This window comes from Vombatus ursinus, unplaced genomic scaffold (genome assembly GCF_900497805.2).
Source record: "Vombatus ursinus unplaced genomic scaffold, bare-nosed wombat genome assembly UNPS02014785.1, whole genome shotgun sequence".
In the NCBI taxonomy this organism is placed as follows: Eukaryota; Metazoa; Chordata; class Mammalia; order Diprotodontia; family Vombatidae; genus Vombatus; species Vombatus ursinus.
This window is the reverse complement of record NW_020954563.1, coordinates 14,579,248-14,596,315: the sequence shown is the minus strand read 5'-3', so window position 1 is coordinate 14,596,315 and position 17,068 is coordinate 14,579,248. Positions and strand designations below refer to the sequence as shown.

At 35.5% G+C, this 17,068-nt stretch overlaps 1 protein-coding gene across 6 annotated transcripts in view; it reads left to right on the top strand.

Moving 5' to 3' along the window:
• Positions 1–17,068, top strand: part of NSD1 (nuclear receptor binding SET domain protein 1) — a 132,464-nt gene that overhangs the window by 45,518 nt on the left and 69,878 nt on the right. For 5 of the 6 annotated variants that reach the window (XM_027867280.1, XM_027867276.1, XM_027867275.1 and 2 more), the window contains one exon: positions 2,932–5,491. In XM_027867280.1, coding sequence (XP_027723081.1) covers positions 2,932–5,491 — 2,560 coding nt within the window. The remainder of the gene's footprint in view (positions 1–2,931; positions 5,492–17,068) is intronic. The other variant, XM_027867278.1, reaches the window with a different exon arrangement.

Genomic DNA, 17,068 nt, shown 5'->3' with positions numbered 1-17,068 from the left:
TATGTCCAGAGATGTTGAAATGTTGAGTATTTGGCTCATGTCAATCCAATCCAGTACGCTATACTGGGGGGGAGACATTGATATTCAGAAAGTTTCTTGGAAAGCTTGAAATTAGAGTAGTAAAAGGAATTAGCTAATATTTGCAACTATTTACTGACTGGAGAATTATCTTGATTCAGTTTTATAGTATATCTTTAGAAAGATGAGAATACTTTAATCTGTCAGTCTCTTTCTTCCCTAGACAACTTCATTTATGATTTTAGATTACTCTTGTCTCTATAGCTTTGGCCTTTACTTTTTTCAGGCTTAATTCAAACCTAGAACCCTTGGGTTTCTGATTGCAAATTATCTAATATATTAGATAGATCCCTTAAATCAACAACACATTTACATGTTAACTCTTAAAAAGGACAATAGATATTACCCCCCCCCCTTTTTTTTTTTTGGTGAGGCAATCAGGGTTAAGTGACTTGCCCAGGGTCACACAGCTAGTAAGTGTCAAGTGTCTGAGGTCACATTTGAACCCAGGTCGTCCTGACTCCAGGGCCGGTGCTCTATCCACTGTGCCACCTAGCTGCCCCAGATATTACTTTCAATGGTTCTTGCAGATGGCTATTTCATTGATTATTTTTCCTCCTTTTTGTTATATTCAGTTTCAGAGGGTGAAATTTCCTGACTCCCGCCCAAATTCTAGGCATATCCTGTTATCATAGAATCATAGAACTTAGCTAAAAGCAACCTTGTAAGTCACCTAGTCCTGTGCATTTATTACAAATAAAGGAAACTGAGGTTTAATAAGGACTAGAACCAGGATCTTAATTAATTTCTTCTGATTCCAAATCCATTTTACTCCACACCATACTATGCTGCCACTACCTCACAGAACCTCAGAGATATTTCAAACCATCTTTGAAGCTTTTCTTTACCTTGAGTGATCTATAATTGTGAGGAAAATGAATTTGTGGTGATTGATCTGAGTGCTAGTAAATGTTTGAAATCATTTCAGTGGCTTTGCCTGTGTTTTAAAACTGTAGCATGGATATAAGAATCAGTAAGAGTTTAAGAATTTAAAACATATAATATATATATATATATATATATATATTTGTATCTATATCTACATTTGTATGCAAATAAATGAACCATTTAAAGTTGAGTGATCAGTACAGTACTAACTCACATTTTTTATAGCACTTACATATTGTCTTATGTGATCATTTGAGTGAAGGATCTCTTTCACTAGCTCAACCCTTTTATAGAAACTGTCTATATCATCCCATTGATGTCTAAATAAATAAGTCCTAAGGCAAAGAAATGAAGTGTCCCTAGCTTCACTGCTAGTCATTGTTAGAGGCATCTTTGAATCTGGGTCTTTTTGACTCCAAGCCCCAGCCCTATAACCATCACACCATGTTGTGTCATATGTAAGTAGGTTCTAGCAGAATGCACAGTTTATCCTTAGATACTAATTATGCAAAACTACCTAGGGAGTTACAAACTAAAATACAACTTGCATTTTCTCTGTTTATTTTTGCTAGTGCTAACCAAGTGAATAGCTTAATTTTTCCATTTGAGACTTTTACTTTGGGACTACTTTGACCTCCTATTTCTTTCCCATAAATACTTAGGAACAGAAGAGTATACTGAATATGACTGATATGCCCCAGTTGAGAAATTGACCACAATAGGTTGATATGGATTTTTCAAGTACCTTAACATGGCAATAAAGCTATTTTTTTCCGCTCTCATTACCACTTACTACCTTTATGATCTTGGGCAAGTCATTTAACCTCTTTAGGCTTTAGTTATCTCATCTGTAAGAAGAGGGAGCTAGACTAAATGACCACTAAGGTCCTTGACCTCTGATCCTATGTTGATTTTTTTCCCCTTTCTGTCCTTTGTATATAGATTTCTTTATGGTTTATAACAAGTTGTGATCGCTGAAATGCTGAAAAATAAAATTTCTACTTTTAATGATAGCCTTCACCTTTCCATGAAAGTACGTGCTTTTGTCTCTTTGTAGCCAACATTTCTTCTGCTACCACAGGAACTCGGAACCAGTTACTGATGTTAAGTTAGTTTGAAAGAAGTGTCCAGGGTTATAACGTTAGGTTTAAAATGAGGATACCCTTGTGTTGGCCCCATCTTGATCCCTGAATGCCATGGATAGACTTCCTGGTATGTTTCATCTTTTTGTGGGCATTTCAGCATTACATGTGGCGGAACAACTCCTTGTAATTCACGGAAAAGTGAGAAATCTTTTGGGGTTGTGGTGAATGGATGGAAGAGGCTTTCTGGATGTTTCTCTAAATATTTAGCACATCCTCACTGTAGAAAGGAATGCATGACAGGAGATGGACAGAGCAAGAAATGTATAGGAGAACCATTGAAGGAAAATGATAGCTTTGGCTTCACAGATTCAGTAATAAAAAGGCTATCTCAACACCCCCCCCCCCCCCAACTTTGTTTTGTATAGGTAGAACTATAATTTATCTTTGGGAGTGGACATAGGAACTCCTTATTTAGAATTGATAAGCTGTATGGATCTTCTCACACACGCACGCACACACACACACACAGACACACACACACAGTGCTAGTTATGAGTGTTCATCCCTTCCCAGTCTCTTTGTATTTTAGCCTCATCTTTATTCATGGCCTGAAACTTTAATTGTAAATATAATGAAGAACCTTTAAAGAGAACTTTTTTCTTTTTATCATTTCAAAAGTGAAGCCAATATTTCAGCAATTTTTGCATAGTAGTTCTATGATAATAGAAATTATCCATTTATTTCTTCCATTTTGTCTTCCTGTATGACGGTCAAACTTTGGTTTTGGAGATTTGTTTATTACTATGCTAGACATTATTTCACTTTCTTTCATGTGTGATGATACCTTCTTTCTTTTTCTTTCTCTCTTTCAAATTTTAAGGTTCCTAAGAAAATCTTGAGTAAGTGGGAAGCCAGCGTTGGACTTGCTGAGCAGCGAGAAGTTCCTAAGGATTTTAAGGTCAGAAAGCGTATTAGAACCTCAACGAAACTCGACAGTGAGGAAGATATGCCCTTTGAGGACTGTACAAACGATCCTGAATCAGAGCATGAGCGAGTACTAAATGGCTGCCTGAAATCATTAGCCTTCGACTCTGAAACCTCTTCAGATGAGAAGGTTAAGCCGTGCACTAAGTCTCGAGTCAGGAAGAGATCCACAAGCCTCAAAAGGACTAGTATTAAAAAAAGCAGCATACCATTTGAAGCTCATAAGGAAGAGAGAAGGGAAAAGATGACAGAGACTCTTGGCTTGAACTATATTTCTAGCGATGTGTCTGATAAGCAAGCTTCTACTGAACTATGCAGAATAGCAAGCAGTCTTACAGCAGCATCCAACAACACCACAGCAAACTATTTGTTTTCTTCACGTGGGAAAACCACTATGAAAAAAGAGTTTGAGACTTCAAATTGTGATTCTCTGCTTGGTTTGTCTGAGAGTGTTTTGATTTCTAGCAGTTCTATAGAGAGAAAAAAACCCCTCCGCAGCATGGTTCACAGTGCAAAGTCATCCCGCCTGTGCTATATCAGTGCCGGTGATGAGGAAAAGAGAAGTGATTCAGCCAGTTTATGGACCACCTCTGATGAGAGCAGTGACAGTGATCTGGACCCAGTTGACCAAAGTTCTGAGTCTGATGAAAGTGCTCTAGAAATCAGTGGCTCTTTTGATAAAAATGAAAGTGAGTTATCTATGGAGAAAAATGAAAAGGTTAAATATTCCAGGTATCACACAAAGAACACTAGAGTAACAGCAAGAAAGAAGTCTAGAAAAACTAGTTCACATCTAGATCAGTTGTTAGATTGTACTAAAGCTGCTGACCCTGGGAGTGAAGAATCTCAAGGTGCTGATTCTGATTCCAAAATGCCCATCATTGCCAGAAATGACAATCTTTCCACCAAATATACCATGCCACAAAGCATTTCCCGTGAGAATTCCTTCATTAAGGGTGGGCTTACTAATCAACCTCTGTTACAATCAAAACATAACAAACAGCCTAAAGCCAGGAGTATAAAATGTAAACATAAAGAGAACCCTCCTGCAGTAGAACCATCAGTTTTAGAGGAGGATTTCAGTTTAAAGTGCTGTTCTTCTGATTCCAAAGGGTCTCCTTTAGACTGTGTTGTCAAAAGTGGGAAGCTTGATAGTCTAAAACTACTGAGCAACATGCATGAGAAACCCAGGGATTCTGCAGAAATTGAAACAGCTGTTGTAAAACATGTTCTTTCAGAGTTGAAAGAACTGTCTTATAGATCCTTAAATGATGACATAAATGACTCTGGATCATCTAAAATAAACAAACCTTTACTTTTTCCTTCTTCATCTGGTCAAAGTCGTTTGCCAATTGAGCCAAACTACAAATTCAGCACCTTATTGATGATGTTGAAAGATATGCATGATAGTAAGACCAAGGAACAGCAGCTAATGACTACTCAAAATGTGATCTCCTATCGTAGTCCTGGCCTTGGGGACTGTTCCAGCGGCAGTGCTGCGAGTGGCTCAAAGTCCCTGGTTTCAGGAGGCTTGACTCATAAGGCTGAAAAAAATGGAGATTGTATTCAGGACTCAATTTGTCAAAACCCTGGTGGGAGTGAGTCTTCTCTCACCCGAGAGTCATCCGGATCTTTAACTGGATTGCTCGCTAAGAAAAGAAGGCTCACTGCTTCTGGCAAACGTAGAGCAAACTGTATTACTCGGCGAAATTGTGCAAGATCCAAGTCATCCAAACTGCAGGATGGCTTCTTGGCACAAAGGGAAAAGGACACTATAGAGAGCAAAGACTTAAAATCAGAAAGGAAAAGGAAGCTAAACCAGCCACCCAGTATGACCATTGAGACTGCACTGGGTGAATGCAAAGATGTTCCAGGTTCAGTAAATAAGTCTCTAAGCAGCAGGCCTGCAGATTCGAAAAGAAAGCAGTCTCTTCAGTTAATGGAACATTTAACAGGTGAAGACTGTGCACATTTTTCTGATGTCCATTTTGATCCCATGGTTAAAAAATCTGACCCTGATAAAAATCCTGAAAAGTGCCCCTCTTTTGAAAATGGGGAAGTCCTAGAGCTGGACTCTGAAATGAACAGTGAAAGCTCTCTAAGTGATGAATCTAATGATATAAACCATGTGGCACCCAAAAAGCGGTGGCAGCGTTTTAACCAAAGCCGAGCTAAAACCAGTAAGCGCATCAGTAGATCTAGTAGGGAAAAGAACTCAAAGAGTGCCTTTGGGGGCCTGCACCCTTGTGACTTTCTGCTGGAGGGGAATGAGGGCCCAGAGGATAGGCCCTCCAGCCCTTCCAAGGTGCTAGAGGAAGAAATTAAACAGAATTGTGAGGGTCACTTAGACATAGTTGTGCCACAGTTGAATGTGTGTGATAAGCCAAACACTGATGGGCTGCACAGAGAATCAGGGCTTTCCAATTTTCCTCCACAGCCTGAGCTCTCCACACAAGGTAAGAGCTTTACAACTGTATGACAAGTGGATTTGGGTATATTTTCTTGCCTTATGATTTTTCCCTTCCCTAAGTTTTTTATCATAGCAGAGAATTTATTTGCAAAAGATGTATAGAAAGGTTAAGATGGGAAATTTTTCTTTAAGAATAAATAGACACTTTTCTCGAACAGTCTAAATTTTAAGGACCTCTTTGTGCATAATGCTGAGGGAACTTTGTTATTATATAATAAATTTCCTTTTTTAAAATTTCTATTTTTTTCAGTTGGTTTATAATGATTATCCAGAGCATTTTTGCCTCTAGGCAAGTAACCTTTGTTAACTTTGAGACTCCTGATATTTGTTGGGGGAACTCCAGGTCCTATGTTTCCATCCCTCCTTACTATGGAAAATACAGTTCAACAGTCATTTATTAAGCAGCTGCTTAGTGCAAAGACCCTGTGCTGATGATTCAATGAGAGATAAGATATAGGCCCTACTATTAAATTGATGGGGGAAAGGAGAGGTATTCATATAACCATAATTTTAGCAAAAGATCCATATAAAGTGTTAAGAGAAATGTGACAAGGGAAAGATCACCTTTGCCTAGCCTGGGATCAGGTCACCATGGGATCATCATGAAGGAAGTAGCATTTTGAGTTGAGCCTTAAAGGAAATAGGAAGTGACATCTATAGGTGCAATTGGGTAAGGGAATTCATTCCTGCCATGGGTTTTGGAACAAGCGAATACATAGAGACAGAATAAGAATGGGGAAGGAGGGGATAATCCACTTTGATTGGAACAGAATATATGAAGAGGAAGTAGTACAAGAAAGCTATGGAATAGGGTCTGTTGGATTCAGTTTGTGAGAGATTTTGATTGCCAGGTTCCAAGGAATTTTAAGTAGTGTAACTTATAGATTAGTGTATAAGAATGATGACTGACAGTATATGATGGTTTTTTGAGTAGAGAAACTAAAGATAGACAAGATAGGAATCTAATTTCAGTGGCCTAAGCAAGTAGCAAGGAGGGCTAGAAGAAATAGTCTATTGCTATTATAAGAGCTTTTTTGCCATCTGAGTTTGCCAACTATTTCTGTGGATTTGTGCTTCAAATTTCCTAGGTCCTCCTGTTGTGAGGAATGAAACTCTTATTGGGGAGTGAGGTTGATTTAAAAAAATTTTTTTTTAAATTCCTTACTTAGATGTGAGAAGAATTACTAGGATTAGTTTGTAGTTACATAGAAAATTCTCTATCATATTTTTAAGAAGAACAAATTGAATATATTTCATCATTAAAAAATTAATAGAAACTTCAAAAATAAGGAAATTAGCTATTATAGAATTTATCTGAATGATCAAGGAGGTATTTTTTTCCTAAATGGCAGGAGAAAAACTGGTAGAGTAAATTTGCTTTTTGCAACTTCCATCAACTGCCCCTTGTTCTAACCGCTGGGGGCAAACAGAACAAGTCTAATCTGTCTTTCACATGATAGCCTTTCAAGTGCTATCAGATCCTGTCTTCTCTCCTCTCTTCCCCCAGCCTTCTCCTTTCCAGGTAAATATCCCCAGTTCCTTCAGTTGGCCTTCCTGTGGAATAGACTCAAAATCCTTTACCATATAGGTTGCACTCTGAATGCTTTCCAGATTTTCAGTAGCCTTCCTTAAGTCTGGCCCTCAGAACAGTAATACAGAGGTAATCTGACTGGAAATTCAGCTTAACCATTTAGTCTAACTAAGTAGTCTTGCTTAGTAAATAAGAGTGCTAAGCTTTAGTAGCTTAAAAGTGCATTGAGGTTTTGAGAACATTGGATAGAGCAAGAGTCTCTCCTTTTTGTAAGGAGAACCAGCTTTTCATTTTTCTAAAGTTATGCAGTAAAGGGGGAGGATTGTAATACTGAATAAATGAGGGGCAATGGAATTGACAGTGAAATCCGCCAGCGATAGGCAGGGTGAACCTACTCCCTCACTTTTCCTGTTGAGATACTGTGTTTCAAGATTTTTTGTGAATCATATAGTGCTATAAAACTGAGAGTTGTACTACTTTGCATGCTTTTGTTTTAAAAGCATACTCTAAAAGCTAAACCACAATGTTACCATAAGTGTGTTGTAGTTAAATTTAGCAGGGTGTAATACAAAGATTTTGGTAAAAATTTACTTAACTTTGCACTTTATATAACTTTATATATAACATTGTAATTTATATTACTATCTGAAACTAGAATATGATAGTGCAGAATTAATATTTGAACAAATATAAAAAGAATGCATACTTGTAAAAGAATCTATTTAATCATTTCTGTAGGTAGAAAGACTTGGCTATAAATATTTGGTTGTTAGGTGGAAACCTATCTAAATGCATATGCTTTGCAGTTTCCTTTCCTTGCCCCAGAGGGTCCCTTCTGTTCCCTTGGTATAATTTCCCATTAGCTGTAGGAAGATCTAAGACATTGGGGAGTCACTTGGGGAAATGGGATCTCATCTGAGGCTGGATCCTTCTTCCATGTATTGAATTCACCATTGTTATATTCTATGAAAAAAAGGTGAAAAGAGCAACATAGCTTCAGGAATTGTAAAGGATATTTGCAAAGTGTTATAGATGTTCAGAGGAGAGAGGTCACGTGATGGGGTCTTCATAGAGGTTTCATTGAGGAGATGGAAAAATGGATGTTACTTGGGAGTTGGGGAGAGATGGTTAAGCAGTAAGTATGTTGAGGTTCACAGTAAATAGCTAATGGTGTCTAGAGCATAGGATAGAGAGGTTCCAGAAAAGTCTGGAAAGTTGGTTGGGGCCAGGTAGTAGTGGGCCTTGTTTGGAAGAGTAGAGAATTTAGATTTTGTTTTGTTAGAATTACAGAATATAAGAGTTTCAGAATTGGAAGGGATTTCATTAGCCATCCATTTCATCCCATATGTGGAAAAAGCATCCTCTACACAACATGCCCTATAGTGGTTATGGAATCAGAAAGGGACCTTTCCTTTCTCAATAATTATGCAGTACAATCTGTATGTGAACTAAAATCTTCTCTCCATCTCTGACAAGTAAATGTTCATCAGGCCTTTGCTTGAAAAGCTCCGCATGAGAAGGAACACATTATTTCCTAAGGCAACCCATTCCTTTCTTGTATAGCTGTTATCTTTAAGAGAATTTTTCCTGACATTGGGACATAATTTCCCTTCAGATTAAGTAGCCTACTTCTGCACCTTAATTTTTCCATTGCTTCTAGTTTTGTTCTTTGAAGACTTCTTTTCTTTGTGTTAAACATCCCAGTTCCTTCAAACAGATTCTTTTACCATTTTAGTTTACTCCCCTAAAGAGTTTCTCGTTTAGCAGTGTGCTTCCTAAAATGTAACACTCTAAGCTGACTGTATAAAATATGGCAGGTCTCCACCTCTGTATTCCTGGACACAATACAGACTAATATTACATTAGCTTTCTTGGCTATGATAGCCAGTGGTTGACTGATATTGAATTTGTAGTCCATAAAACTCCCAGATCTTTTTTTCAGAAAAACTGCTGCTGAGCTTGCCTCCCTCATTGTGTACTTGTGAAATTGATGTTTTGAAACTAAATGTAAGAATTTATTTCCCATATTGAATTTTATCTTGTTATAGTCCGCCCTGTACTTTAATATGGAAAGATGTGTTAGATTTTGACTTTGTCATCCTCTTTAGCTTTGTCGTCCCTGCAAATTTAATAAGTGACATCTATATTTATATTCAAGTTACTGATAAAAATGTTAAAGAGCACATATACAAGCAGAGAACCATGGAGGCACTCTTTCTGAGATGACTTTGAAAAATTAATGAGTACTTTTTGGGTCTAGTCATTCAACAAGTTTCACCTGATTGTAGCCTCACATCTATCCCCACATACATATCACATGTATCCTTACATCTCTACATCTTTTCCAGAATAGCTTGTGAGACAATAAAAACTTTGCAAAATTTTGGGCAGATTTTATAGCTCTTCCCTGATCTCTTAGGTTAGTAAATCGATTAGAAAAGGAAATAAGGATTCGTCTGGTTTGAACTGTCATGACAGTCTTTACGATCACTTTGTCCTTTTCTCGATATCTCTTAACTATTTTTTTAATAACATGTTCTAGAGTTTTGCCAAGATTCTAAGTCAAACTCCTTGGCCTGTAGTTAGCAGACTCCATTCTCCTCTCTCTTTTGAAGATAGCCATCATCCATGAGCCAGCAACAACATGTTTCTATTATTTCAGTACCTGAGGATCCTCTGGACTTGAACTCATTGAGGGTACCAAGAGTCTCACTTATCTTTGCCTAATTATCTTTGGTATCAGTACCATATTAGTCATTTTTATTTTGCCTTTTTCCATTCAAAGCTCATTCTCCTTGGCCAAGTAAACAAGCAGTATAAGAAATGAAAAGCACTTTCATCTCTTCTCTCTGTTTGTCATCTATTGTTATTTCAGTTTTGACCAGGAGCCTGTTATTTGTACTGTGAAGTTATGATCCAGAAATCCAGAATCTATGTTCAAATGCCCTAACTAGCAATTTACTTTCCAAATAATGTCATTCTCTTCTGAATCTCTTGTCTTTATGCATAGCAGTAACATAACCATCTCCTGTTTTCTCTAAGGTTTTCATCTTCTTACCCAAATCTATAATCTTTAGTTTCCCTTTCATGGTTCCTTACACATTTTGTACAATGTATAACCATGGAAAACTTATGTAAAACAGTATAAAAAGATCGTGACGAAGTATATGTTGCTTTACACTTATATAAAGTGTTTTTTTTTTTTAATCTAAGATTTGCTTAGAGTTCTCATTGACAAGATAGTGATCTCATACATTCTTTTGGTTTTGCTTTGTTCTTTTGGTTCTTCTTCTGGTAGTATCATTTGTGTCCATGTGAGTCACCAGGAGTAGGTAACTGCCATGTTGACAAATCTTGGGAAGTTCTTTTTCGTGTCTTGAATTTATGCCCTGAAAATACAACAGATCTCTCCTTTATCAGGTCAACAGAGAATTGACTTAGCACATCTTATAATAGGGAATCACCAACCCCTACTGATAACTCTTATTCCTCTGACCCTTGTAAGACGTCTTGCCTCACAGCACTTACGGATCTACTTTATTGTTTCCAGGAGGAAGACAAGTAGCAAACTGCTTCCTCTTCAGACTAGCTAGCTTCATCTTCTTTTTTTAAAAAAAAATTAGTACCTTTTGGTTTTTACATCACATTGATTTTTTATATCACCGCTGATTCCCCTCCCCATCAAGGCCACCACTTGTTAAAAAGAAGAAAGATCCTTCCAAATCCATCAACAGTTTGACAAAATATGCAATATTCCACACTCATGGTCCCACGCTGGAAGTAAGTCAAAGAGGAGTACGTTTCGAATTTTTTTCCTTTGGAAAGTTTGGTCATTATAATTACTCAGCCTTCAGTATTATTATAGTTCTTTCTGTTTACATTGTAGTCATTTATGTTGTAGTCATTATTTTCCTTGTTTTGCTTCTGTCTGCATCAGTTCATCTAAATCTTACATTTTTCTCAGCTTCATATTAATCATTTCTTACAGTACAGTAATATTCCATTACATTCATGGAAAACTTGTTTAGTCGTTTGCCATGTACCTTTTTTTTCTTCTTAGCTTCAAGTATTTGGTGCTCTTTCTTCCTTTTCTCTTGTTATGTTCTTTGACCCTCCAGTCTCTTGACACACAGGTAGGATTCTGCTTTTACCTGTTTAGATATTTTTTCTTCTTAGGTTTCACAGAGGCTCTTCTTTCCCTTTTTAAGGGACACTTTATTGTTACTGGTAATCTGAAAAGCTGAGAGGAGATCCTGTCTAGCTGGCTAAAGATAGTAAAAAAATATCACAGTGCATAGCAGTAATAAATATTTGTGATTTTCACCACCTTTTAGCTGTGTCCCATTTTTACCTTTCTCGGTTAAACCTACATACAAATTGGTAATGGCTCGTTTTATAAGCAAAAAATGCTTAAGGGTTCTGTACTATCAAGAATAAGATTTTTTTTTTCCTGTGCCCTGTTTCTATGGATCCCAAGGTTACTTAGTCTTGTACCTGCTTTAAATGGATGTATCAAACTGGATTTGAGCTAATTCAAATTATAATTTAATTACCTTGAGTAGTAATAATTAAATCAGTTTTAAATTTCCATGAAGTTTTCATGTTTTATCAGAGATAAATATAATTTTACTTTTTCATCACATCAGTGTTTCGTGTTATTACTAATTGAAATTTGCACAATGTATAAACCTAGAAAACTTAAGTAAAACAGTATAAGAGATCGTGACTGAGTATATGTTGCTTTACACGTATATGATTTTTTTATCTTTTCATCTCAGATTTGCTTAAAGTTCTCATTTACAAAATTATAGTTATTTTATGTGTTCTTTATTTCTGCTTTGTTCATGTTGCATTACTTCTTGCAAATCTTCCCGTATTTCATCATGTTCCTCCCTTATTGCATAGTAATATTGCATATTCACATACTACAATTGTTAAGCTGTTCTTCAATTGTTGACTGTACAGTTTATTTCCAGTTTTTTGCCATTATATATATAATGCTGCTATGAACATTTTTGTATACATTGGTTTTTTTTCTATGTCAGTAATCATGTGATAGAAACTTATTAGTTGGTTTGCTGAATCTGGTGTGAATAGTTTTGTAACTTTCTTAGTTCTACATTGTTTTCCAAAACAGTTGGATGAGTTCACAGCTTCTCCAGTAGCGATAGTCTTCTGTTTTCCTACATTACTTTTGATAATAAATGGTTTCATCTTTTACCCTTTTTCTCCCCAGTTTAACTGGTGTGAGGGGATATCTCAGATCTATTAATTTATAAGCAATTTGAGCATTTTAAACAGTGATTGTTTTATGCTATTTTTTGAGAACTCTATCCTTTGACTAGTTAGTGAGATATAGTTCTTAACCTTATAGATCTCTGAATCAGTTCATGTAGATTTTGGATGTCACTCTTACTAGAGATATTTTGTGCAAAGATTTTTTTCTCCAATCTATTTTGTTTTGGCTAACTTTACTTTTATTTGTGCAAAATCATCACATCTTTAAATAATCGACATAGTCAATTAAATCTTTTATAAGTTAACATAGTCAATTATATCTTTTATAATATTTACAACAAATTAAACTTGACTAGTAACTGTATTTAATTTTAAATGAATGAATGAAAAAGCATTTATTAAGTGCTTACTGTATGTGTTAAACATAGAAAAATTGAGATAGTCCCAGCTTACAAAGATCTCAGGTTCTTAATTGGGGAAGACAGTACATTAAAGAAAATTGTGTTGCAGGGCCAATAGAAAGTCCAGAGGTCTTTGGGTTACATAGATAGTTATGATAACAGTACCAAGTGACTGCAGGACATAGAGAGGTAAGGCTTCCAGGATTTTAGGAGGAAATGGCAGAACAGATGGGAAGGACTCTTGGTCTTCTATCTCAGCAGAAGGGTTGGAGTTTTTGACACTCATCTTCAAGCTGTTTAAGCAGTTAAGTAGCCTGGTAAAGAGGAGCATAGGACCACTCCATGGTGGCAGCTTTTCTGGCCACCTAGCTTTCCCCATGATTGTAGTGAGGTAGAGGGGAAAAGACAGAAACAAAGGAGGTCAGATGCCCCTCCCTAGTGATAACAGCTCATTTCCGTAACATTTGTATGCCCTCTGTCCACTCGGACTGCCAAGTTGAATCCAATAATAGGCAAAAACACCCAATGTACTAATCACATCTGACAATGTATATGCAACATTTTGCCATTTGTTCCAGACTATTATTACTTTTATAGTTGCTGAGAATTTGGATTCTTCTTACTGGCTTTTTCATGTATGTTACTGAAATAATTGGGGTTTTTTTATTCTGTGTTAATTCTTAACAACTGTTACGTTTTTTTCTGAATTTCGCTGAATTCTCATGTTTTTCTGAATGCATTTTTACTGCACAGTGTATCCATGTGCAGTTTGTTTAGCCATTCTCGAGTTGATTGACATTTTTGTCATTTCCAGTTCTTTGCCACTCCAAAACTGTTGCTATGAATACTTGGGTTTATGTCATACTTATGTTTGTCTTTGACCTCCTTGGAGCCTGTTCAGTGATTAGATTGTTGGATCAATGGGTATGAACAGTTGAGCTACTTTTTTGGGGGCGGAGTGTGGAGATGAAGGGGGCATGATTCCAAATTGACATCCAGAATCATTGGATCAAGTTGCAGCTCCACCAATAGTTTTTTCTTCCCAAAACTTCTTCAGAATTGACTGTTCTTGTTTTTGTCATTACTGCCAGTTAGTAGGATTTAAGGTAAAACCTTTAGTGATGCTGTAATTTGCATTTCTTCTGTTAGTAACATGGGAAAATGTTTTTGTCTAGTGTAGTTTGCAATTTTTTTGTATTTAAATGTCTTTAATGGTTTACATTCTTTTAAAAAATTTCTTTTGATAAGTAACTAAACTTTCTTGGTAATTAAGTTTATTGTTAATTAGTTTTGTACATTTGAATTACAACACTTTTTCAGTTACCTGTTCTGTCCTCTTCAAGATTCTTTATTATCATTTGCTTTTTCTCGTAAGGTTGTGGTTAATATGCCTTTTTTTTTTCCTCATAGTGACTTTTTGCTTTGCAGTGCATTTCCTGAAATCGTTCTTCCTGGTTTCTTCCTATATTTCATACTCTTTGGTCTTCATTGCATTATTATACTCCATTATGTGACTGAAAGTTTGAATCATTTATTGTTTGGATACATAGGTTGCTTCCAATTTATGTTTTAGTTTTATTTTGTAATTACCAGTAATGCTGCTATAAAATTCTTTGTGTAAATAGCACTTTTTTTTTATAACACTTGATAGCACTTTCAGAATATATTCATGATAGTTGAATTAGGTCAAGGGGTATGACTGTTTTAGTAATTTTTATGTTGTAATATCACATTGCTCTCCAAAGATTCTACAAGTTGGCAGTTTGACTGGATGAGTGCTTTTATTCTACCACAGCCTCACAAACATCTTTTATTATAAGATTCTTCCTGTCCCCAGTAGTTTTAAATTTATTCCCTAATCACAGTTATGAGAGAGAACCCATCCATTCTCTTAACTAACGTTCTCTTATACGCTTGGAAAGCATTGTAGTATGTAGTACAAGATGTTAATCTAAATCTGTATTTTGCAGTCTGTTTACCTGTTTTTCCACTAATTCTTGAGTGATGAATTACTTTCCCTCCCCAATGCTTGATATCTATTGAAGATGTACGGCTGTTCGTATATCCTTCCAAGTTGTACTCATCTATTCTGTTGTTCAATTTTGCTAATTTAGAATCCAGTATCAAATAGTTTTCAAAATTGTTCCTTTTTGATATTTTAAATCTGATAGTACCAAAGTCCTTTTATTCTTTTAAAATTTATCTACTTTGCATTTTTTTATTGTAATTTTACAAAGTACCTCCATAGTAATAGGACTGCTATAATGTGAAATCTGTGGATTAATTTGAGTAATATCATTTTTACTATGTCAGCATTGGGTAGACATGAATTGAATGTTTCTAAGTTATTTACTGCTTTTTATTTCTATGAAAATTGATTTCTAGTTTTATTTATGTAAGTCCTATTTGTGTCTTAGTAGTTTAGTTCCCAGATGTTTAATGTTCTTCTGTTATGTGTTATTTACCGTTCTTTTTTCCAGATTTTTATCAGTATTATGTAGAAATGGTAATGAGTTTGGGAAACTTATTTTGTGTCTTATTCCCTTGACTAAAGCTATTTTTCTCAGTTTTTCCCTTATTTTCTCCAGGGTTTTTTAATTAAACCATCATCAGCAAATAATTTTGTATACTTTGCATCAGTGATTATCTCTTAATTTATTTTTTCCATCTTATTACTGTATCTAGCATATTATGTAATCATGTTGACTGTGGGCAACCTTGTTTCCCTCCTGATCTTATTTAAAAAACTTTCAATATTTTGTTGTTTTAGTACTTGCTTTTACTGTGGTAAGCAAAAAGTTTTTTCTTTAGTGTTTTTAAGTTAAATTAGTTTGGTACAGTGGAAAAACTGTCTGGGAATCAGAGGAACTAGGGTTACAATCTTGGCTTTGTTGTTACTTATCTTTGTAATGTTTGGGGCAAATCTATTAAGCTTTTTGGACCTTATTTTCCTAATGTAAAATGAAGGTTGAACTAGATGAACTCAGAGATCTTTTCCAGGTCTAAACATTGCATCAATATTCATCTGTGGTCTCTTTAATCATAATGTAGTTTTCCTGTTTATCTTTTAAGAACAACTATTGCCTTATCTGAAATCATAATTGCAACTCTCTTTTGGATTTACTTGACACATAATAGATTTTGAAACTGTATGAATCTCCATGCTTTAGATGTGTTTTTTATGTTGGTTGGGATTTTTTAAAAATCATCCCATTAGTATTCAAAGTTATAATTAAATTTGCATTTCCTTGCGTTAGATTTTTGGGTTTTTTAAAAAAAAATTTCTGAGCAGCACAGAGTTATACATGCAGTTACTAATTTTACTCCCTGTACTAACACAATCCACATCTTCACTACCCCTCCTCCCAAAACAAACACACACCACAAAACTTCCATTGTAACCGTCCAGTTTTCTTCAACTTCTTATTTGCATTCAGTGCTAGATTACTCTAGTTCATCTGCTTGGTCAGTTTGCATATCAATTGTCTGTCCAGTTCCATTTTTTCATTAGGAAAGAATTAAAGTTTCTGCCTCCATTGAAAAAACATCTTTTCTCTTGATGAACTATATGCTATATTTTGTAGGATAGTTAATCTTGGGATCCATGCCAGCTCTTGGTTTTTGGTAATACCTACCAAACACTACTTTGATTTCTGTTCTCTGAAGAAATCTTTTACTCTTTGGTTTTTTGTTTGTTTTTCTTTTGTTTTTAATTTTTAATAATATTTTTTTTTCCCAGTTACATGTCAAGAAAACTTTCAGCATTTATTTTTACAAGATTTTGAGTTCCAAATTTTTCTCCCTCCCTTCCTCTCCTCTTTTGAAAATGGTAGACAGTTTGATACAGTTTATACATGTGCTATCATGTAAAAAAATATTTCCATGTTAATCACAGTTGTAAAAAAAGAAAAAGATCAAAAGGGAAAAAACACACTACAAAGCATAAAATAAGTGAAAAAAATGTGCTTTGATCTGCATTCAGAGCCCTCAGTTCTTTATTTGGATATGGATAGCATTTTCCTTCATGAGTCCTCAGTACTTGTTTTGAATCATTGTATTAATGAGAAGAGCTGAATCATTTATAGTTGATCATCACACAATGTTTCTGATACTGGGTATAATGTTTTCCTGATTCTTCTCATTTCACTTTGCATCAGTTCATATAAATCTTTCAGAGATTTTCTGAAATCTGCCTGTTCATCATTCCTTCTTGTACTGTAATATTCCATTATATTCATATACCCCAGCTTGTCCAGCCATTCCCTAATTGATGGGCATCCCAGCAGTTTCCAGTATTTTGCCACCACAAAAAGGACTACTATAAATATTTTTGTACAAATATGATCTCTTTGGGATACAGACCTAGTAGTGGTATTGTTGGATCAAAGGTTAT